This window comes from Dasypus novemcinctus, chromosome 7, assembly GCF_030445035.2.
Source record: "Dasypus novemcinctus isolate mDasNov1 chromosome 7, mDasNov1.1.hap2, whole genome shotgun sequence".
NCBI lineage: Eukaryota > Metazoa > Chordata > Mammalia > Cingulata > Dasypodidae > Dasypus > Dasypus novemcinctus.
This window is the reverse complement of record NC_080679.1, coordinates 100,653,353-100,675,818: the sequence shown is the minus strand read 5'-3', so window position 1 is coordinate 100,675,818 and position 22,466 is coordinate 100,653,353. Positions and strand designations below refer to the sequence as shown.

At 43.9% G+C, this 22,466-nt stretch overlaps 1 protein-coding gene and 1 pseudogene across 1 annotated transcript in view; one reads left to right on the top strand and one right to left on the bottom strand.

The window, feature by feature from the left end:
* The window catches only part of KIF5C (kinesin family member 5C), a 170,005-nt gene that overhangs the window by 84,109 nt on the left and 63,430 nt on the right, over positions 1-22,466 (top strand). The window contains exons 5-10 of the mRNA XM_004462232.4: positions 4,532-4,580; positions 4,860-4,915; positions 5,600-5,687; positions 7,562-7,686; positions 11,750-11,854; positions 12,206-12,354. Of these exons, the coding sequence (XP_004462289.2) occupies positions 4,532-4,580; positions 4,860-4,915; positions 5,600-5,687; positions 7,562-7,686; positions 11,750-11,854; positions 12,206-12,354 (572 nt within the window). The remainder of the gene's footprint in view (positions 1-4,531; positions 4,581-4,859; positions 4,916-5,599; positions 5,688-7,561; positions 7,687-11,749; positions 11,855-12,205; positions 12,355-22,466) is intronic.
* LOC111765062 (U6 spliceosomal RNA) lies at positions 279-376 on the bottom strand (annotated as a pseudogene).

Genomic DNA, 22,466 nt, shown 5'->3' with positions numbered 1-22,466 from the left:
TCCTCCTCAGTATTGAGGGTTTTGGGATGGTGATGCCCACTCTGTTTCTGATTGAGAGGGGGCTTAGATCCCATGGGGCAGATGGATGGAATTGTCTTGCTCGTAGTTGTAGATACTCTATGTTTTGGGGAGTGGGTGTTGTCCATCATCATCTTTTTTGTTACTTGTCTTGGGTGAGTCTAGTGAACTGGAGAGTAGGAATTATAACTCTGCTGAGATTCAGAGCTCAACCAGCATATGGACAGACCAAAGATTTAAGTCTCTGGGACATATATTTTAAAAGTACAGAACGCTTCACAAATTTGCCTGTGCAAGGGCCATGCTAATTTTCTCTGTATCGTTCCCATTTTAGTATATGTGCTGCCGGAGCAAGCCCCCTCCTAGGGTTTTTCCTTTTGTTTTGTTTTACCACAATTATGTTCCAGATTAAATCTGAATTAAAAGAGAGGATTTTCCTTTCCTAATGTAGCTGTTAAGTAATAAAATTTGGTATTTAGGAGTATATTCATTGAGCCACCTTTGTTTGCAAGTAACAGAAATCCACTTTTTAAAACAAGTAAAGGAGGTTTTTAGATACAGAGCCTGATCACAGGCTTTGGGGCTTCCATTTTGGGGAAATGTGAAGAATCAGGAAATCTACTCCCTGCTTTTCTTTTTTTTTTTTCAGTTAAAAAATAGGGGATATAATTCACATAGCATGACTGCATAATTCAGTGTTTTTCAGTAATTTTCAAAATTGTGCAGCCATGACCATGACCTAATGCCAGAACATTTTCATCACCCCAAATAGAAGCCCTGTACCCAATACAGTCTCTGAGTTTTTGCTCTCTTGCCCCAGGCCACCTTTCTGTTCCTTGGAGGGTGGAGGGGGGCAATATGGCAGCTCATGCCCCAGATTCCCTTATTTCCAGTTCCAGATTCCCTAGGGAAGGGCCTCGTTGGCTCCACCTGCAATAGGTGCTCCCCCTGGTCCCGTGGCTCTGTCCAGGGTGCACTACTGTGACAGGAGGGAGCGGGTTGAGAGGAGTGGGTAGAGAGAGGGGCGTTCTAAGAAGACACGTTGCTGGCTGACCAGCCAAGAGACACCCCTTTAGGCTGGGACTTCAGTCTTCAGGTCCTTCACTTTAGAGACAGGAAACCCAAGTCCAGGAGATGGCCAGAGTTCCACGCCCTGGTACTGGCAGAGCAGAGAATAGAAGCTGGATTTCCTGGCTGTGCTTTGTCCATTCTGTTTTCCTTCTTCCTTTACGTACTTCTGTTATATACTTTTCCTAAATTACATGAAAAGAAGGCAACACTGTTTGCCCAATATAAATTCCTTCTAGAACAATCCCTTTCCTTGCAGTTCCCTTTGTTGGCTAAAGCCCTGTTCTTCTTTTTGCCAGGGTTCTTCTAGATACAGGAGCTTGTTGCTTTGATGGGATCAAGATTTAGGAGCTTAGTGCATCTTTTAAGTCTGTTCGCATTTAAGTACTTTAAACTACTGCAGGGTTCTTGTGTGATAATCCCAGAGTAAGATGTTAAACCAATTACTGTCCTCAAAATAGGATCTTGTATTAGAATCTTATTAAGATATAAACAGCCCTAACATGCACAGAGGAGGGGGACGAGGCCTTTTATGTCTCTAGGGCTGAATTTTACAGTCTAGGGTCTAGCCTACTGCTAGGCATAAGCAGCTATGTTCACTTAAATTGTAAATTAGAATTGTAAATGGGCAAGTTAGCTGTTGACTACTCTATATTCTGAACTAAGTAGACCCAGGCTTAATCAGGAAAAGAGAGTTAAGGCAGTATTGAAAATCTGCTCTTTAAAATGAGGTTTAGACATTATTTCTGAACATGCTATTTCTTAATACCAAACAATGCCTGTTAATTTTTCTTTTACCTGGTCTCACAAATAATTTAAAATGACAACATAAAAAAAAACCCAAACCCCTCAAAATTAGCCAGGAGCTGCTGTGGGATAAAATCCATGAATCTACTTATGTCAAATGTGAACAGGATTTGAAGTGTTAGGTTTGCTATCTAGTTTACAATTGCTTTTTAGATATTATGCATTTTCTCTGTAATCTATGGAAATAAGTCCACAAGTTTAAGATCTTAAAAATATCAGCAAAGTCTTAATTAAAATCAGACAGTTCTGAAGTGTGTTGGAACCATGATTGAGCTGGCTGCAGGAAGGGCTGGGCTCGAGGTGCATGCCAAACAGATCCATACAGTTTGGGCAATGAGAAGGTCTCAGAGAGCAACAGTATGAGCGATTACAGGCAGACACACAGACCTGGGGTTGGACGAACGTTGAGGCAGGTACGTCCACGGTAGATGGGGCTCAGGAAAAGAGGCGAGTTTCACAGACATTCAAGCAGGCAGAGGTTGGTGAGCAAGACCGGCAACCAAGAGAGGATGAGCGCTTCCAGGGCCCAGAGCCCCGCCCCTAACTCTTGGAGAAACTAGGAAATCAGATGGCTCTCAGCTGGGCACGGGACAAGAAGTAATGAGCCACACCCGGTGGGGTTAGGATTAGTGCTGGGCTGGGGGTTCTTGACTTCCCACTAACTAGCGGTGGGGAAACCCGGGGACCAGGGTTCTCCGTAGGCTCAAGTCCTAGCTGTCACATTTGGACCTTTACAACGGTTTTTCTTTTTGTCCATTCCCTTGTTTAGATTTCAAAGAAACACATCAACTTGGGAGCGAGAACAATTGATCTGGGAGGCAGAAGGCAGAGGTAGACAGAGTACAGATTCCAGAGGGAATTTTTGACATCCTGGAGTCTAATGGATTTTGACAGATGGGAAAATTGAGATCTGGGTTCTTGTCTTGGTTATGTGCAAATTAATTGCCCAAGATCGTATTTTTGGTTAAAAGTAGAGTTAAGGCTGAAAATGTACTGAGTTTCTATTTGGGGCAATGGAAAAGTTTTGGTAATGGATGATGATGATGGTAGGGTAACATTGTGAAAATAGTAAAAATTGTGTAAAAATTTTAAAAATTGATTAACAAATTCAGGTGAAATTTTCATCCTCAAGTAATCAGAGCAGTACAAATTGAAACAATGACAACATAAAACTTGATTACCAAGATATTTAAAATGGAATTTCCAGGAAGTGGACTTGGCCCAGTGGTTAGGGCGTCCGCCTACCACATGGGAGGTCCACGGTTCAAACCCCGGGCCTCCTGACCTGTGTGCAGCTGGCCCATGCACAGTGCTGATGTGTGCAAGGAGTGCCCTGCCAAGCAGGGGTGTCCCCGCATAAGGGAGCCCCACACACAAGGAGTGCGCCCCATAAGGAAAGCCACCCAGCATGAAAGAAAGTGCAGCCTGCCTAAGAATGGCGCCACCCACACGGAGACGTGACACAACAAGATGACGCACCAAAAAGAAACACAGATTCCTGTGCCATTGACAAAACAGAAGCGGACAAAGAAGAAGACGCAGCAAAAAGACACAGAGAACAGACAACTGGGGTGGAGGAGAGGGGGAGAGGGGGAGAGAAATAAAAATAAATAAATCTTTAAAAAATAAAAAGGGAATTTCCAGTGTAATTAAAGGTGTATAAAAACAGATATTCTTACACATTTCTCATAAATTGGTATAATTTTTGATGGAAACAATTTCCAAGTATGTGCTCAGTTTTAAGATTCTATCATAAGGATAAAATGGGAATAAAAATTTATAAACAAGTTTACTCTTCATTATTTATATTACTCAGCATTATTTGTATTAGCAAAACAATTAGAAATATCCTTAATGTCCATCTACAGACAAATAGTTAATTAAATGATAATTCATGAAAAAAAAAGTGATTCTCAAATGTCTGCAGTGTAAGAATCACGGAGGGAGTTAAGTGCAGATTCCCAGGCCCTGTTCTCTGAGATTCTGATTCAGTAGAATTTAATTAGGGTTTGGGGCTCTGCAATTAAAATGATGCTGATGCAGATGGTGCTGGTGTTGAGGTCTGAGAATAATCGATAGGAAGGTTCTTTATCTTTCCGTGAACCACATTCGTTTATACCCTTCCGGAACTTCCCAAACGTGGCCACGGTCACCAGTTCTCTGCATCACCTTTCTGAACTCTCGTCCTGCCAGGCACACTGCCTGCAACCTCCTTTCCCTGCTTCATTCCTGTGGATGTTTAGCTCAAGCTTTCTACCCCTGGCCTGGTGACGCTGTCAGCTTGATGCATACAGGGAGGCCTGCTAATTTTTTGCCATTACTTGCAAAGGATGCTTTTATAATTTGACAGTTCACCATGGCCAGAAATTCACTTGGTGCTTATCTAAGGTGAAAACTTGAGTCCTGCTGTAATGGCTTTCTAGCAATGTGATATAAGTAACACCTGAGCTAGCACTAATAGGGAGCTGTGATGTGTGGGGATCCAGCAGGGATGCGTAGAGGAAGCTGTCAAATCAGGGAGCGGGAGCTCTGCACTCAAGGATTCCCTGTGTCTTTCCCTTTGGTGCCTGTCTTCTTCTCAGTTGTGCATGACGAAAGGTCATATGCGTTCTAATAATAATACTCATTTTGTTTTTAGGTTTCCTATTTTGAGATCTACCTGGATAAAATAAGAGACTTGCTTGATGGTGAGTAATGTGAAAGCCTGTCCTTTATGTGTTCTGTAACTGAAGTCCAGGGAGGTTAAAATGATGCACAGCACTTCAGCTTAAGGAATTAATGAAGGTTTATAGGGATGGTCTGTTGCCTTCAGGCCATCATATCCTTTTTCTCAGCCAAGGCTTAAACTTGCATATTACAAAGAGATTCAATTTGCCTATCTTCTGTAACAATTTCTATTTTTCCTCCAGCATCAGGTCTTTAACTTTTCTTTTCTTCTTTGCATGTCATCATTATTATCCCTGTAGTATCCAAGACAAACTTGGCTGTTCATGAAGATAAAAACAGAGTCCCATACGTAAAGGTATGAGGAAGACTTGATTAGTGATGCCATTGATTTCTCTCCAGTCACTGTCATAATAATTATTACTTAAGATACCCAGGATATTCTCTATAAAGGGCATATAGATATTTAATCATGTTCCTTATATTTAATATTCACCTGGTTAAAAATAGACATTAAATGCTTCAATTTTGTCTCCCCTTTATGTCAGCGTATCACCATTTAACCACCTGAGATACAGCTGCTGAAATGCACAAATATTTAACATTCACATTTAAAGAGGCTTTGGTATTGAGTTTGATGGTTTATACTTTGCAGTTGGAGGAAGCCTAACAGAGCATTATGTCTAGAACTTCAAAGAGTATTTAGGTTGGTGACTAAATGTTAAATAAAGATGGAGAGTACAAAGCCCGACTCGGTCCATTTCTTCTTCTCTCATTGATCTTCTTCTTTTAATCTCCTGTCTCCACTGCTGTTGAGTATGAATATGTACTAAACATTCTAGGAAAGACAGGTATTTCTCTTGTGGTTTACTTCTGACCTTCCTAGGGTTTGCTCAGACTTCTCTTTAGTGTGGGTTTATCTATACCTCAGCCTGTCTGATGATCTGCCCCTCTAAAGAGAAATGGGAAGATGTTTAGCTGTTTCAAAATACTGTTACTTTTCAATTCTTTTAATGGCCACCCTGATCCAACTCTACCCCAGGGGTGCACTGAGCGGTTTGTGTCAAGCCCTGAAGAAGTCATGGATGTGATAGATGAAGGAAAAGCAAACCGACATGTGGCCGTGACAAGTAAGCTTGGGGATGGGGTTCCCTCACCTGCCCGGTTAGTATAAAAATGCCTGCCTCACCCCCAGGAGAAGTGGGTAATGAGGCGCAAATGAAGTGATGGATGTGAGGGCGGTGGGCGGAGCGGTAGCTCAGACTCACACCTGAGGGTGTGTCTCGGCCTGTCCAGGGAGATGGTGCCTGCTGCAGCCAGACCTGCTTGAGTCCGGGCCCTGTCAGCCGAGACTCACTGCACCCTGATAAGAGCCCAGCCCTGAGCATTAGGGAAAACAAACAGCCATTCACCCAAAGTTGAAGTAAGCTTCTCACTTTGTTTAAATCCAAATGTATTGTTTGGATTTAAACAGAAAAATGCAAACCAATATATTCTATACCCCAGTTGTACTTGTGAAAAGAATCCATGTTAGACTTCTGCCCTCTATAAAAAATAGGTCAAGAAAGGCAAGAAGGAACTCAGAAAGTGGAGCTAGGCGCTTTCCATAAACCTCCAGGCACGTTCCTGTCAGCTCCTTTACCTTGCGGTTCCTTCCTCAGCACGTGCATCACATCTCAGAGAGCAGACCGTGATTGGGGTTTCCTATCTTATTTAGATGGATGTGGACAATTGTGAGCTCACACAACTCCAGAGAGGCGCTGGAGTTAACTAAGAACAGCCAGCTTGCAGGACAGAAAGTCCAGGGAGGCAGTGGTGGACATTGCAGTACGGCCTCACAAGTTCAAAGTGCTGACGTTTAGAGGGCCACCTTGCTCTGTGTGATCAGAATGAGCAGGTCCATCCAGGATTGTTGACACTATGGAGAGGCAGATTTGGACCTACCCCAAAAAGAACTCTAATCCTTACAGCTGCCCCGAGTCCAAGCCTGCTCCCCACAAAGGTGACGAGGCCCCTGTCATGCTGTAGAAGAGATTCAAGCATTGGTTTGCGGCTGGTCTAGACTGTTAAGTCTCTTCCATCCATGGTCCTATGGCTCTGTAATTCCTAACTTTTGCTTCTACCTGACAGACTTGCCAGGTGATATTCATATATGTGGCAAATTTCATAGGTGACCCTGAGCTTATACACAGTGTAGGTTGAATTCCCTTCTTTCTCTCCTGCTTAAAACCCACACATATACTCACGTGCACTATGTGAAGGAAAGTAAGACTGGTATTCTTATAGTAATAGCAGCACTCATTTATAAGAAAGTATTCACTGCCTCTTAAACTGTTATTAGTCACAAGTGTTCATGGCATACCTAACAACTCATTTTGGCCCCCTGGTTCAGAACCAGTGGCCCAGAACATTACTATTTTCTTATTCTGGTAAGGTGGTTTTAGGGAATGATCGCTGCTGAGGATTGAATGAGACCTTCTCTAGTGGACAAGGTGCAGGGTGCAAAAACATTTTTATTTCCAGAACCCTAATGAAGCATATTTAATCTTTGAGACCTTCTATGTGCCTAGTATGTGTTATGGAAGTGTGTCTTAATCCTTATGAAAACTTTTGATGTTACTACTGATAAGACCAGGCTATGCCCATGAACAAGATAGAATAGAGCAGGTGCTAATCATGATGAGGCAGGGCGTGTGAGCTCTTTACAGAGTCAGGGTTGAGTTGGGTGTTCCAGGAGGGGGTGGGTCTTTAAGCAGAGCTAGAGAATTAGTTGTCTTAAACCAGGGACTAAGGTTTTTAGATTAGTTTCAGTGTTACCTGAAGACATTTTGAATCTTTCATTTCTAGAATAAGCATTGTTTTTTTAAAGAAGACAAGGTTTTGAAATTGGCGAGACTTACCTAAATAGTGCCATTAGGCATGATTTGTTGTGCTCTTTAGACAAGAGGTTTGCTGCCTGAATTCATGTGCTCTTTGTAGAGCAGTAAACTATTGTCCTTTTCAGACATGAATGAACACAGCTCTAGAAGTCACAGTATCTTCCTGATTAATATTAAACAAGAGAATGTAGAGACCGAAAAAAAACTCAGTGGGAAGCTTTATCTGGTTGATTTGGCTGGAAGCGAAAAGGTAATTGGTTCTTTATTTGTATTTTCTATAATTTTACCCTGTTACTTGGTCTGTGTGCAATGGAATAATTTCTGTACCTTCCAATTCCCTGGTTTTAAAGAGCTTTTAAGATTTGTGATGTTGTGCCAAGATGTTATTAAATTTAACCTTTGTTTTCCTGCTCTTTCTTTTCTGGTTCTGAACTCCCAATTCACGCCACAGGCAAGTACTTGCGTGCTAACTGATTTATGCTTAATAGGCTCTTGTGATGACATGGAGTGTGGGTCTGAACGTAGCGTAGCATGGATGCAGGGGGGACATTGACTCCTGAGCAAAGAAAAGAGCCTGTGCTGTGCCAGATTCCACTAGGCCAGGAAGGGGCTTCACCATTGGCCTGTGGCAGTTCTGCCTCCAGGCTTGCTGCTGACAGAAGCACTGGGGTCTGGGCTCCCCTGCATGCCCAGGTTCTCTCGGCAGTCAGCGTGGACTGTCCCAGGTGAGCGGCCTCGACTCCTTCGTGCCATGAGGTCTATGGTCAGCGTTCGAGCCGGAGGCTGGAGTGTCCCCTTGTTTGCTCAGGGCTCTCCCTCTGGCATCTGTTCCCTGTCCCAAGCTCTCCCAGGCATGGGTGGATGCCACATGCCAGACCCAGCAGCCGTCCCAAGCCTCCAACCTGCCCCCTGCCAGCCTCACCTGCATGGTGCCAGTGGAGACCCCGCCTCTCCCCGCCTGGTTGGGGTCTCTGCTCCCCTTGGCGACATCACAGAGCAGGTCCATGCTCACAGTGCCCTCTGGCCTCCATCATCACTGACATCACGCTGATGGCTCCTTTGGGGCTGGCTCAGTGTCCCGAACTATCCCTGTGTCCCACTTACTGCGCCACACTGCTGAGTCGCCCGTGTACCAGGACATGGGCACTAACAGCCACGTAAGTAAAGGCGGCTCGGATCATCCTCCCGTATGCCCCGCAGAGCAGTGCGCATAACGAGATCTTGATATACCAGGTTGGAAATCTAAGATACAGACTTGTACGGACTTGAAACTTTAATCAGAAGCTCACCGGCATGGAAATAATGGAGCAATGTTGTTTAGTTCTAGAAAGACCCTTAACAACCAGGATTGGCTTTCCTGACACACGGATTGTATGAGTCCATATAAAAACCAGGGCGGACCTTCACGCTTCTCAAGCTGGTGCTCCCTCCCTTGGGAGCAGAGAGAGGGACCCGTAGGGCCTAAAGGCAGCTGACAGGCGCCTCGTGCTGGCAGCGCAGCGCAGAGGCCCTGCCTGGGCATGGTGTTGGCGGTGGGGTTTTTTTTCTTCTTTCCTGACAACTCCCTTTGCCTGCTGCTTCACCTTGCTCCACCTTTTCATTTCTCCTTCAGGCATCGTTAGCGGCTGTCATCCCAGGAAGAATTAACATCTTTGCTAAAGAGCATGTCCTAATATTCTCAAGGAAAATGGGTCACAATCTCCATGGCCCCCACTGTATCCTATTCATCTGTTTTCATTGTGTCTCTACCACCTGTGTCCTTATTGTATTTTCTTTTTTTTATTGATGTATATCATTCATACATGAACATATATAAACAATAAATATATGGTTGAATTTGTGAATTTATAAAACAAACATGTGGATCATCACACAGGGCTCCCATACATCACCCTACCACCCACACCTTGAATTGTTGTGAAACATTTGTTACAAACTATGAAACAGCATCTTCAAAATACTGCTACTGACTGTAGCCCATATCTAACGTTTGGTGTATTTTTCCCCAACCTGCCCAATTATTAACACCCTAAATTAGTACTATGTATTGGTTATTCATGTGTGAACATTCTCATATTTGATCATCCACCACTGGATTCCTGTGTTATACAGCTCCATGCTTTGTACAGTCCATTTAAAGTATTCACTCAGTGGCTCTCATTTTCGTCAGAGTTGTGCTGTCATCACCTCAGTCAATTTTTGAATGTTTTCATTAGTTGTGTTGGTGGTTATTGCTAATGAAAATATTGGCTAGGCACTTTATTATTATTTTTTAAAGATTTATTTATTTTTTTTATTTCTCTCCCCTTCCCTCCCCTACCCTGGTTGTCTGTTCTCTGTGTCTATTTTCTATTTGCTGCGTCTTCTTTGCTTCTGTTATCAGCGGCATGGGAATCTGTGTTTCTTTTTGGTGCGTCATCTTGTTGTGTCAGCTCTCCGTGTGGGCGGCGCCATTCCTGGGCAGGCTGCACTTTCTTTCATGCTGGGCAGCTCTCCTTATGGGGTGCACTCCTTGCGTGTGGGGCTCCCCTACGCGGGGACACCCCTGCGTGGCACGGCACTCCTTATGCGCATCAGCACTGCGCGTGGGCCAGCTCCACACAGGTCAAGGAGGCCCGGGGTTTGAACCTCCCATGTGGTAGACGGACGCCCTAACCATTGGGCCAAGTCTGCCACCGGCTAGGCACTTTAAAGTTGTGTTCCTTCACATAGTCCCTTTTGTTCACCTCTCTTTTGCTTTGCCCTGGATGTGTTCACATGAATGGAATCTAGTAGAAAAGAACTTGGGGGGAAGCGGACTTGGCCCAGTGGTTAGGGCGTCTGTCTACCACATGGGAGGTCCGCGGTTCAAACCCCGGGCCTCCTTGACCCGTGTGCAGCTGACCCACACTCAGTGCTGATGCACGCAAGGAGTGCCGTGCCACACAGGGGTGCCCCCCCGCGTAGGGGAGCCCCACGTGCAAGGAGTGCGCCCTGTAAGGAGAGCTGCCCAGAGCGAAAGAAAGTTCAGCCTGTCCAAGAATGGTGCTGCACACACGGAGAGCTGACACAGCAAGATGATGCAACAAAAAGAAACAGATTCCTGTGCTGCTGACAACAACAGAAGTGGACAAAGAAGAACACGCAGTGAATAGACATAGAGAGCAGACAACTGGGGCGGGGGGCGGGGGGAAGGGGAGAGAAATAAATAAAGAAATAAATCTTTGAAAAAAAAAAAAGAACCTGGACTTTGGTCCCTGTCTCCCCCAAATGGCATTCTTCTTTTGGGCTGGCAATGTAATGTTGGAGCTTAGCTTCCTTGTCCGTACAAGGAAGGTGATGGCATATTGTGCATACTTCATGGAGTGAAGATGGCCACCTATGAAAGCACCTTGAGAAGCACTGAACAAACCAGCTTGTCTGTGACCTTTCATCTACATTACCCCTCTCTCTCTAAGCTGGGGTGCCCCCACTCACAAAGAGACAAGAAGCTATGCTATTGGGAAAAACCTCCCCTGGAAATGCGTTCATTTCCTTTGTTAGGTATTTCTCCCTTACTGAAATCGAAATCCATCTTGCACAGTTTAAAATCATTTCCCTCCTCTCCTTTCTTCAGAAGCAGTTGCAGGCCCTGCTTCGTTTGTGCAGTCAGCAGAATTTTGAGTCACATTGAGTTCCCTTTTCTAGAGTGAATGCTGTAAATACAAAATGACACGTAATAGCACAGCCGACCGAGGAGGAGATGTGGACCCTCTGGCTGCAGAGGAAAAAAGACAAATTCACAAAGTCATATACATTCTTTTGGCTTTTCATCCTTCTCCAAGTTTGTTGCCTTTTTTCCATGCTATGGGAATAAGTAGGGAAGGAGCAAGAGTCTGGACAACCATCCCTACCACCTGTTGACCTTTGCCTGAATTTGGAGTTTGAAATGTCCACTTTCCCAATGAGTCCACCGCTGTGGCCCAGGACGGGCCTTTCTTGCTTGCTTCCTTCTGGGCTCCCTCCAGCATGGAGGCTGTGGTTCTGTCTCTCAGGACCCCGGCTTATCCGTGGTGACATGTTTTGGAGCCTGCTTTCCCCACATGCACGTCTCCAGGGGAAGCATCTGCAGTTCCGCCACTGCAGCCATTTGCTTAAAATCTAGTGGAGAGGAAACTTTACAAGTGAGACCAAATCCCCAGGCTCACGCACAAGGGATGGTTTTATCAATGTGGTCTTACTTACTTTTACTCGCATTCCAGAAGGATTCCCCTTTTGCCTTTGTGTTCATTTGGAATTTCTGCTATGTCTTGGATTGTCCCATGCAGCTCGTTGCTCTCTTTCCTCTCCGGCAGGTCAGCAAAACTGGTGCCGAGGGAGCTGTTCTTGATGAAGCTAAAAATATCAATAAGTCTTTGTCTGCTCTTGGAAATGTGATCTCTGCCTTGGCAGAAGGGACAGTAAGTGATTCTTTCCCAAGCTATTAAATAATAACATGGAAGTAGTCTTTGGGTGCATGAGCTCTTTTTGCCACACCCTCCAGACATTGATCTGTTTTCCTGTTTGAAAAGGGACAGGGGGACTCTTGGCTGTGAGTGTGTTGCTTGCTGGGAGATCCTGCCCACTAAAAAGTGTGGATGGTGACATTCATTTCCTGTGACACGGGTCCCAAAATGGCACGCAAACTTTGCAAGATCCAAAGACCTACCAACAAATGCCTATTTCACATGTGTTTCTAAGTGACTTGCTTGCCTCTGTCTTTTCTCTTTGAATGGGCTGTCAAAACTAATACTTTTTCTTTTTCCAAATAGAAAACACACGTGCCATACCGGGACAGCAAGATGACTCGGATTCTTCAGGACTCTCTGGGTGGGAACTGTAGAACCACCATTGTCATTTGCTGTTCTCCTTCTGTCTTCAACGAGGCTGAGACCAAATCCACGCTGATGTTTGGACAGAGGTGAGTGTGGTCTCTTGTGACCCATGCTGTGTGCAATCACCAGGTCTTAGGAGTGAGTGGGGAGGGGCGAGTGTCAGGAAGCTAATAAAGGGAAGTGGCAAGCAGCCTGGTACAGAATGGCATCTTGCAAGAGATCTGTAAACTTGTGGCATCATTGATCGAGGACAAAGGAGTAATTATGCTTTGGAATAATGAGCAGGAATATGCCAATCAACACTACGATGTTAAAAACATGAAAGGCCCAGCTTATTCAGTGGAGTGTTATTGTTCATCATTGAAACCTAACTTTTAGGTTTGCATGATTGCAATGTCTAATACTCATGACTGGTAACTATCTACCTTTAACTCCAGTATTTGGGATCCATTGTGACGGTGCTAATAGAACACCTGGAAACATGAACATAGAGCAGAGACATAAACAGAAAAGGAAAGGAAAGAAATCCTGAAAATAACCCTGTAGGTGTCCACAGACACCCAAGGGGTCTATGGAAAGATTTCAGAGGGTTTGTGAGCTTGAATTGGAAAAAAAAATCAACTTATTATCTTTATTTTCTCTGCCCTCTGATTGAAATCTAGCATTTCCTTCACATATGAATATATGCAATAAATTACACTAGTATTCATTTCATATCACATTACAGTCACTGAATATCTCAAAAAATCACTCACACTCATCCACACATCAAAATTATGGTAGTTGTTAGACCCGACGCTAGTTGGGTGTCATGAAACTATCTGTGCTACATTCTGAGGAGGGGTCCATAGTTTTCACCTGACTGGCAAAGGGCTCCGTGGAACAAAAAAGGTCAAGAGCCCCTGCTGTAGGGGGTGCAGCAGGAATGTTGAGGAAAGAGGTATGTGCAGCCATCTTCTCACCTTCCCTAGATCCTGGCAAGTGTTAATAGGTGAGCGGCAGGGACCTCTCAATAATCTGAAAACACCACCACGTGGGGGGTCAGTGTGCGCAGACCTTCCTTTCCCACCATCTTTTTCACCCTCCCCTCCCAGGGCCTCATCCGCTTCCGTCATGTTTCCTCAGTGCTGGGTGATTATCTTCTACCCTCTCAGCCGTGGCTCTACGGGGCTTCTTCAGGGCTCAGTGGGCTGATCCCAGACCTGGGGCTGGGAGGTGTGGCTCACCCGCTCACCCTCGACGGGTTGTGTGATCTGGAGACGAGGGAGCAGTTCTCTGAGCTTCAGCTGCTCCGTGGTTAGCCATGCACAGGGTGCCCTCCGCATCCTCCCGGGAGGGCGCTGTGTGGTTAAGATACCCAGGGAGAGGACTGACAGGGTGAGCCTGTATGGGAATCATTGCGGCTTGTTTAAACTACATTAAACCCCAGGCATTTCCTGCACCCTCCGCAGAACATAGAATGACACAGTTGTGGCACCTGTGGGTTGTCTGAATAAATAATTACATTGAAATGTTGTAGAACTAATGTGTCTTTTAAACTGGGTTTGGGTCCTTTACTTCTGAATCACTTTCTTGATTAGCCAAATACTTAGGTCCGTGGGATTGCAGTAGGATAAAATCTACTTTTCTCAAGGGTCACAGGATGCCTATGAATCCACATCTGCTTTTGAGAAACAATGAATGCTAAGGTGACCCTCTTGCTCTTCTCCCTGCACCCCCACATGCTCTGTTTAGCAATTTTCCTCTGAAGACATGTTTGAGCAAATCAGCTCCAAGTGCATTGATAAAGCAAATATCTCCTGGAAAGAAATCTCACCTGCAAAGCAAAAGTATTCTGGATTTTTGCAAGCCAGAGACACCCTGGGGCACTGGGGTATCGGTCTCCAGGTTACAGTTGTTAGTGGTCATTTGCAGTTGTCTACAGGAAGTTTTAGGTATAAGTTCAAATGATTTTCTTTCTTCTGATCCGAGTAACTTGGGAAAGTTACAGTCATAGATGAAGGGTCGGATGCTTTTTGTAAGGTATGGAACTGAATTTGAATTTTCTTAAATGAGTGCGTAAAAAATATTGCTGATAATTTGGGGTTCCAGGAAATAAGACGTGTGTTAATTGTGTTTTAAAATGAAATCAGTTGGCTGACAATCTTTTATCAGAGTCATCTAGATTCTGAGCTCCATGAGGGCAAGGGCTGGGTTTGTCATTGGCCTCAGCATCCACCAGCATCCAATACAGCTAGCACACATCCAATACAGCTAGAGGTAATCATTGTTTGTCAAATGAATAAATGGATGAATCTAAAGCTTATTTTGTAGGATTATTTGAAATATTATGGCAATTGCTGAACTGTATGAGACTATTATGCCCAGACATGTTGCTGGCTTTAGATCTGGTTTGCTTTCCAAACTATAAAACCCCTCCAACTGTTTGGAGATTTGTTCCCTTTCCTTTATCCTTGAGTTTATGGACTCTTCAAGGACACCTAACTTCTCTATGGGATCAACACCTGCTCTATTGTTAAAGGTACTTATTGAACCCAATTCCACAGCAGGCATGAGTCTAAAGTATCAGATTAGACATGGTATCTGATAGCTAATGAGATTAAGCACTTTGAAATCAGAAAAGACCACCAGGCACATCCTAAATTCAGTATAACAAGTCTTCATTATTTATATTCTTGTTGCAGGGGTGGCCAAACCTTAGGGCAGAATGAGGTGTTCTAGTTATTCCTACACAGTCCTTTGAAGGACATGAAGAAAGTACATGTTTGTTGCTAGGCCTGCCTCTGTAGATGCTCTGAATAAAATAATAGGATAGCCTTTGAAGCAGTAGAAACATGGCATAGCAGAGTCTACAAATGCCTCAGGGCACCCTACCAAACCAGCTCTCTTCAGTATTCTAGATAAGCTATTGGAATTTAGGAAAAAAAAAATGAGTGTCTGTTCCTAGGTTTCACGGAAGAATTCTGGCTCTCCTTTTGGCCAGGCCTGTCCCCTCTTTCCTCTGAGTGCCCAGCATACACTAGGGTGAAGAAGGCAGCTTCTGTCCTCTCAGAGTTTTACTCTAGTTGAGGAGGCAACACTTGAATTCCCAGGCAGGGAAGAGTCAAAAGCCAGACTCGGTGGCAGAGCTGAACACTCACTGCTCTCAGGGACAGGGCACTCAAATGATACCACTGTTGAGGACTTTTTTCCCTTCTGTCATGCTGTGTTGTATTTTTCAGGCTTTACTTACTCTTCCAAAATACTTTAAGGCAGTATTCAAAAAAATATAAGTTTAAAAGTGTTTGAATTCAAATCTCCCAATTACCTTGGGAGCCTTTTTAATATTCCTTTACTTGGGGTTGTAATGAAGGAGAAGGGGATCACCAGGGGGCAGGCCACGTAGTTTTGAGAAAGCCGCAGTCAGCAGATCTTTGGCACCAAGAGTTGTGATTGATCCAGTGTGAGTTGAATGCATACTTTGTGAGTTGAATGCAGAAGGAAGATATGAAAGTGTTTGATAACTTAGGGAAAGTAATTTTCTTTTTTTCCTGATGTGCATTTCTTCCTTTTTCAATCATGTGATCTAGTGCTCGGTCTGGGGGCCGCTGGATGAGGCAGAGCTCCGTGCCTGAGTAGTGGGCATGCAAAATTCATGCCACCAGAGCATGGTAACAAATTACCTGTGGGGTAGAGCAAATACTTTGGCTGAGTCAGACACTTGACTACATTTTTTATATACAATGAAAAATGATTTAAACCACCCCCTATTGGAGGTGGTTAATGTTTGCTCTCAGAAGGAGAGATGATGGATGGTGTGAAGGTGGTCAAATGCCAGGTCCTCTTCTTAGACAGTCATTTCTGAATGTTTCCCAGGAGACTACAGCTTTTCAAAAGATATAAAATTTAAAGGTTTTAATTTCTCCTTCCCTACCTCCACCTTCATGATCAGGGAAATGGCCTCAGCATGGATTGGGAAGGTGCTTTGGAGAAGTGATGCTTCTGGAAGGTGGTTTAGGTGCTTTACCTGGGAACCAGGACTCAGTAAATTAGGATGATGCTGGACTGTACAGTGAGAGAGATGGACAGAGAGGGAGAGGGAGAGGGAGAGCATCCCCTGTCCCCTGTGTGGAAGGGTGTCTCTCTCTTTTTCTCTCCCCTCGCCTCCCTCCTTCCCTAACACACACACACACACACACATACATTCTTCACAGTGCAGAATCATACATTACAGATGTATTCCTCTATGCTTTGAAGGTGTCAGGGTGTCAGTCTCCTTATTCTAAGGCCAATACTATCCTGACCACCTGGAGAGGGAAGCAAGATGCTGAAAACAAGAGGTAGGAAGGTACCAGGGCAAATATCTTCTTGGCTCTTCCAGGAAACCAAAATAATTAGAAGAATCTCTCTCAGGTAGTCTGTATGTCGTTTAGAACTGCCTGGGGCCACAAAGCATGAGTCTAGGAAACAGGTGACAAAATAGGTGGGGATGGGATTTATCAGAATATGGTGATCTCCACTAGTGGTTCCAGGACTTGCCCCCCACTCCCTCAATGGGCTTGGTTGGGTGCCACGTTATGAGCACGCCTATAGGGCACCAGCACGTGCGGGTTCTTAGCCTAGGAGGTAGAAATGGACATGCTCAGCCGTCTGAGAAACCGGGGCACAGGCTTCTGAGCACATAAACTGCAAGTTCAAAGACAGAGGGAGCTTAGCGATGCCAGGGAGGAAAGAACCGAGGCTGTGGACAGAGATGGGATATGTATCATGGAATCCTTTTCTGGCTTACTATCTCAGTCTCAGTATCTCTGTGGAAAATGTACTGTGGCCTCTGCTCTTTGTCTGCTGTGCTTGATCACCATTTCCAAAGGTGGTTAGCATTCATTAGCTTTGAGGTCTTTTACAGACTTGGTCCTACTTCCCTCCCTGTAGGGAAAATGATGATATCATATCTGGGCCAGCCTAGATCATATATTGTTTAAGAGGTGCTTGATTCTGAAGCAAACCAAATTAAAGACAAGCTGAAAACAGATGCCTTGCTTTTGCACCCTCATGATTTAGCTCATTTGTGCTAAGCAGGTCTTGCTGTGAGGATATAAACTTGGGATTTAATTAAGGGTCTTCCTCTAAGTAGCCTCAGCCTAGGATTTTGCTCAGCATCTGGGCAAAATGAATGGGCATTTATTTCTGTATACAGCTTGGAGACTCTGGTTGAAAAACCTGAGCATCTTTGGAAATGAGAACCCAACACATGCCTGTGTTCCTTTGGTGAGTGATCAGGTCCCATTGGATTCACTGGATGTTTTCTCAGCCAGTTTGACTCATGAAGTGATGGGTGAGCTAGGGCAATGTTCTTGGGAATCATTGGATGGTTTACCTGTATCGAGGAGATAACGGCCCCGAATTGTAGGGCTGGAGGGTCTTGTTGCACATGGTGCTTCAGATACATGTGCTTTCAGAGCATTCCTTCATTTCTGCTGGGTTGGCGATTTGATTTTCCTTGTGAGGTGCCTGAAATTCTGTTAGAAACAAGGCTGGGCAGTAAATGAAGGCATGTGTGTATGCTCACACGTGGAACACAGGTCCCGAATCACATCCACATGCAGCCACCTGCCCAGGATCCTGGCTGAGTGACTGTGCTGGAGCAGAGAGTCAGCGCCAAGTGGTGTTTATGGTACAGCTAGGACTATGTGGCAAGTGTCAATGTAAGAGAGCAAAGACATGGAAAACTGGAAGACTCTTCGACATGCTCTAAAGTGGAGAAGGCATAAAAACAGCAGACCACTATGTAAACAGTCACAGAGGAGCAGAGTGCATTTTGACTGGCAAAATTAGACCCTAATGGATCATTAGGCTCTTTTATTCTGTAAAGTTGCTAAAGCTCATGGTAAAAGAAGAGAAATAGATAGATTGTACATGTTTACATTCCTTCACTCTAGATCTCTTAGGAGACTGGGAATTGGAACACTATTCCATTTTGCAAGGTTGTTTTCAACATCTTAGATAGAATATTTGTTCTATTTTTTAAAAATTAGCTCTTGGTACAGAAACTCAATCTCTTTCTTAGTGACTGTAGTTTAAAATATTCTACAGTCTGGAAATTCTTCTATCTGACTTGATTTCTTCTTACATCAGTTTATTTTAACTAACTTCTTTTTATTCAATATAACATAAATACAGTAAAATGTATATACACATATAACTACCACCCACCATTCTGGAAGCCTCTCTCTTGCACTCTCTGAGTTAATACCCAACTCTCAAAGATAATTAATCATTATCCTTACTTCTATCGATATAGATTAGTATGGCTTGTCTTTGAACATCATGCATATGAAATCTATAAATGAACTCTTTTGTATCTGGCTTCTTTTATGCAACATTGTATCTGTAAGATTCATTTATATTATGTATAGAATAGTTTATTTTTCATAGATATGTAGTATTCCATTTTATGACTATAACACATATGTGTCTATTCTTTTGTTGGCAGATATTTGGACTGTGTTTTGTTTGGGGTTATTATAAATAAAGTCGCTATGAACATTTTTGGTTATGTCTTTAGGTGACTATATATCCTCATTTTGCTTGCATATAAACCTAGGAATGGAATTGCTTGGTCATAGGGTATGAGGTAGTCAGCTTTAATATATGCTACCAAACATTTTTCCAAAATGATTTTATTAATTTATGCTTCATCCAGTAGCTATTGAGGATTAGAATTGCTGAGTGTTATACATCCTCACTGATACTTGGTATTATCAGTTTAAAATTTTGGGTCATTCTGTTGGGTATGTAGTAGTTTTAATTTGCATTTCCCTGATAACTAATATTAGCACCTTTTTTTTTTTTTTCCATTTATTAGCACTTTGTAAAGTGCTTATTGAAGTCTTTTTGCCCAGTTTTTTTCACTGGGTTTTCTGTACTTTTACTCATTGATTTATAGGAGTTACTCTGGGTAAGTCCTTTGTTGGATATATGAATTGTAACTTTGTGGTTTGCCTTTTAACTCTCTTAATGGTGGCTTTTAATGAAGAGAGGTTTTTAATTTTAATGAAGTCAAATTTATCTTTCCTTTTATGATCTCATTAAGAAATCTTTGTCTTCTCAAAGGTCTTGAAGATATTCTCTTGTTTTCTTCTAGAGGTTTTATTGTTATCTCTCATGTTTATGTCTATGATTCATCTGGGAAGGAATTTTTTATATGGCACGGAGGGGAGAGGAAGTAAAGGTCTCCCCCCTCACCCCCTATGGAATCCTGGACATCCAGTACCATTGATTGAAGGCACAGTCCACTGGTACTTTAGGGGCATTTTAGTCTTAAATCATATGACTGTCTATCTGAATGTTTCTGGACATTCTATTTTGTTCTATTCCAATGTTCTGGGTCTATTTAATCAGCTTTAATTACTGTGGCTTTATAGTAAGCATTGCTGTCCAATCCTATAACTTTGTTCTTCAAAATTGTTTTTGGATTTTTAAAATTTCTATTCTAAGTTTCAGAATCAGGTTTTCAATTTCCTCAAACACACAAACCTTCTGGAATCCAATCTATAGAACCATTTTGGGAGTAGTTAACATCTTCCGCCCCTCAGTGCACACTGATTTCTCCATGCTCTTCCTTTGGGGATGGAGAGCCAGGCTGCTCTGCTGTGTTCGGGCTGAAGGACGTCTCAGGCAAGGGCCTGGGTCATGGGGGCCGCTGTTGTTTCGAGTCTGCAGTGGAGGTTGGTTGGGTATCTTCCGGGAGGGTAGGCTGGCAGCTGGCCAATTTGGACTGCTGCACTGGGAACCTGTGCCTTCTGGCTTCCAGTTAGGTGCAGCTAATGGTAAGAGAGACCTTGGGCAGGCAATGCAAGGAGAAGAAGTGAGGTCAGGATGTTTATTCCCTGGCCTCCCTCTCTCGGGGCGCCCATCATCAACCCTGCCATCTTTCCCATACCTTTAATAAACTCTCCTCAAATTACCCAGTTTGAGCATGCCATCTGTTTCCTGCCGGGACCCTGGTTAATATAGGAGTGGAAGAAAAAGAATTTTCTGGTAGCTTAAAAGAACTTCGAGAGTGAGGAGGGCCATTTAGACCTGTGATGACCTTGATGGGGCTGCTCACAAGATAACACTTCTGGCTAAACCTGCCCAAGTATAGCAGAGAGGTTCTTCTGTTCTGCTATCATTTGAAATCATCAGCTCACTCTTTATGCCTTAAAAAGTAAGGTTGGTAGCCCCAAAGTATACTATTAAGTGCCCACAGTTTTAGCCATCGGTTATTTTCCACTTCCTGACTTTCGATAGATTGAGAACGGCTGCTGCAGCGTATACAGTAGCATGGGAGAAGCATCCGCTGACACCCACCATTGCCTGGGGATGTTAGAAGACGAGTGGAGAGTGTCAAACTGGCACAGACTTTAAAGTAATAATAAAATTGCTGCTATTTGAAAATTAGAGTTAAAACACTTCTAGGGACAGCAGCCTCAAGCAACAGTGAACAAGAGAGAATTATACTAATTTTTAAATGGAGTCTTATATTGAAGTTGTTTAACTCCCCTTTTGACAGTTGGGTTATTTAGTTGTCTACCTTAAGAATTAATTTTGGAATGATATCTGTAGTGCTGGAAAGGCCTGTTGAATTTCTTCTACTGAAGCAGAAATCATGTCCAGAATGTCATTTGATGACAATAGTAATTAACCTGTATCATATATCAGTTAGTGCTGGCAAGCAGGACAGCGCAAGAAATGCTGGGCTTTTAAAATAAAGAAGTCAATGGCAAATGAAACAGGATATCACATACGTTAGACAAAGCTTTACCTTCCTAAAGAGTAAGTAGTCAGTGGCGTTCTGCCGTGGCTGATTTTTTTTCTTTTTAACTGGACAAGGCTGCTTATGTGTTCATTTCTAAGTGCGACCGTGTGATGCGTTTCTTTTGGTTTTGGCATCACCTAGAGCTGCCACTGCCTTTCCCTCACTGGGTGCTCCTTGATTCACTGTCCAGCTGCCGGCCATTGTGGCATCTTAACCCCTGACCAGAACCGCCCGAGGAGACCACGACGTCTCTAGAAGCCGCAAAGTGGTGACCATTACATGTTTGTTTCACAAATTATTTTGAAAAATTATTTTTTTAACTCCGAATCAAATAAAAATCACAGCGTGTGGCTCTTCGTGAAGAATGGGTGGGCTGTCCCTCCCTGCATGATGGCCCTGGCTGTGCTGGGATGAGCTCCGCAGGGCTTAACCTAGCCAGCCTCCCCACCTCGCCACGGCTACTGCACCCGGTGGGTGCGCCCTCAGGTGTCCCATCGCGGAGGCTTTGCGGCAGCCAAAGTGATTAAGAGCAAACATCGATTAGGCCATCTCAGTCTTGGATTACTGGTTTGAGAAACTGCAGGCCCAAGAGGGCTGAGACCGTGCCTCGTCTGTCTTAGTGAATCCCCAATTCCTGGCACAGACCAGTGTTCCCTAAATGTTCAGGGCATTGAAAGGAAACTGCATTAAGGAAGACGAATCTGGCAGTAGCATGCAGGATGAATTAGAGGAAGATGCTGAAAGCTGAGAAAAGTGTCTACATATAAACCAGGCTGAGAACATAGACCAAGTGGTGGCAGAGTGGATGGAGAAGGGGTGACCCTGAAGAAAACACAGGTGAAGCCTCGGGCACATGCGCCCCCGCCCCGGGAGCCGCCGAGCGTGGCACGTGGTGCAGGGCGGCCAGGGCTCTGTGGGGGCGACTGCTGCACGTCTCGATGCTGAACTCTCCAGCGGCCCCTGTTTCAGGTCGGGCAGCTGTGACTTACGTGAGAGGCAGGCGTGTGTGCGGGAAGACTAGCGGGCCCCATGGAAGTGGCTGTTTTCTGTTCTTACTTACCCAGTGTAGGAAGAAAGAAGAGAAAATCTTTGCTCCTCTGCCCCGTTCACTATTTACCAATTGGGAATTAAAGAAATAATTAGTTAGAACAGTTATGAAATCAATACTTGCTGTCTGTGTGTCTAAGTACATCCCTTTGTTGTCGTTTTAATTTTGTTTTGCTTTTTTTTTCCCAACCAAAATTGCTGTCTAGTGCATCCAAAGGTCACTGTTTTGATTTTCATAGATTTTTTAATGTAAAAAAAAACAACAACAACAACAAAAAAAACCACAACTGAAAATTCTCTGGGTAAGAGCTTGGGGGCCTGGCAAGGAGAAAAGGAAAAGAGGAGTTTTGGATTCTCAAGAAGTAGTGGGAC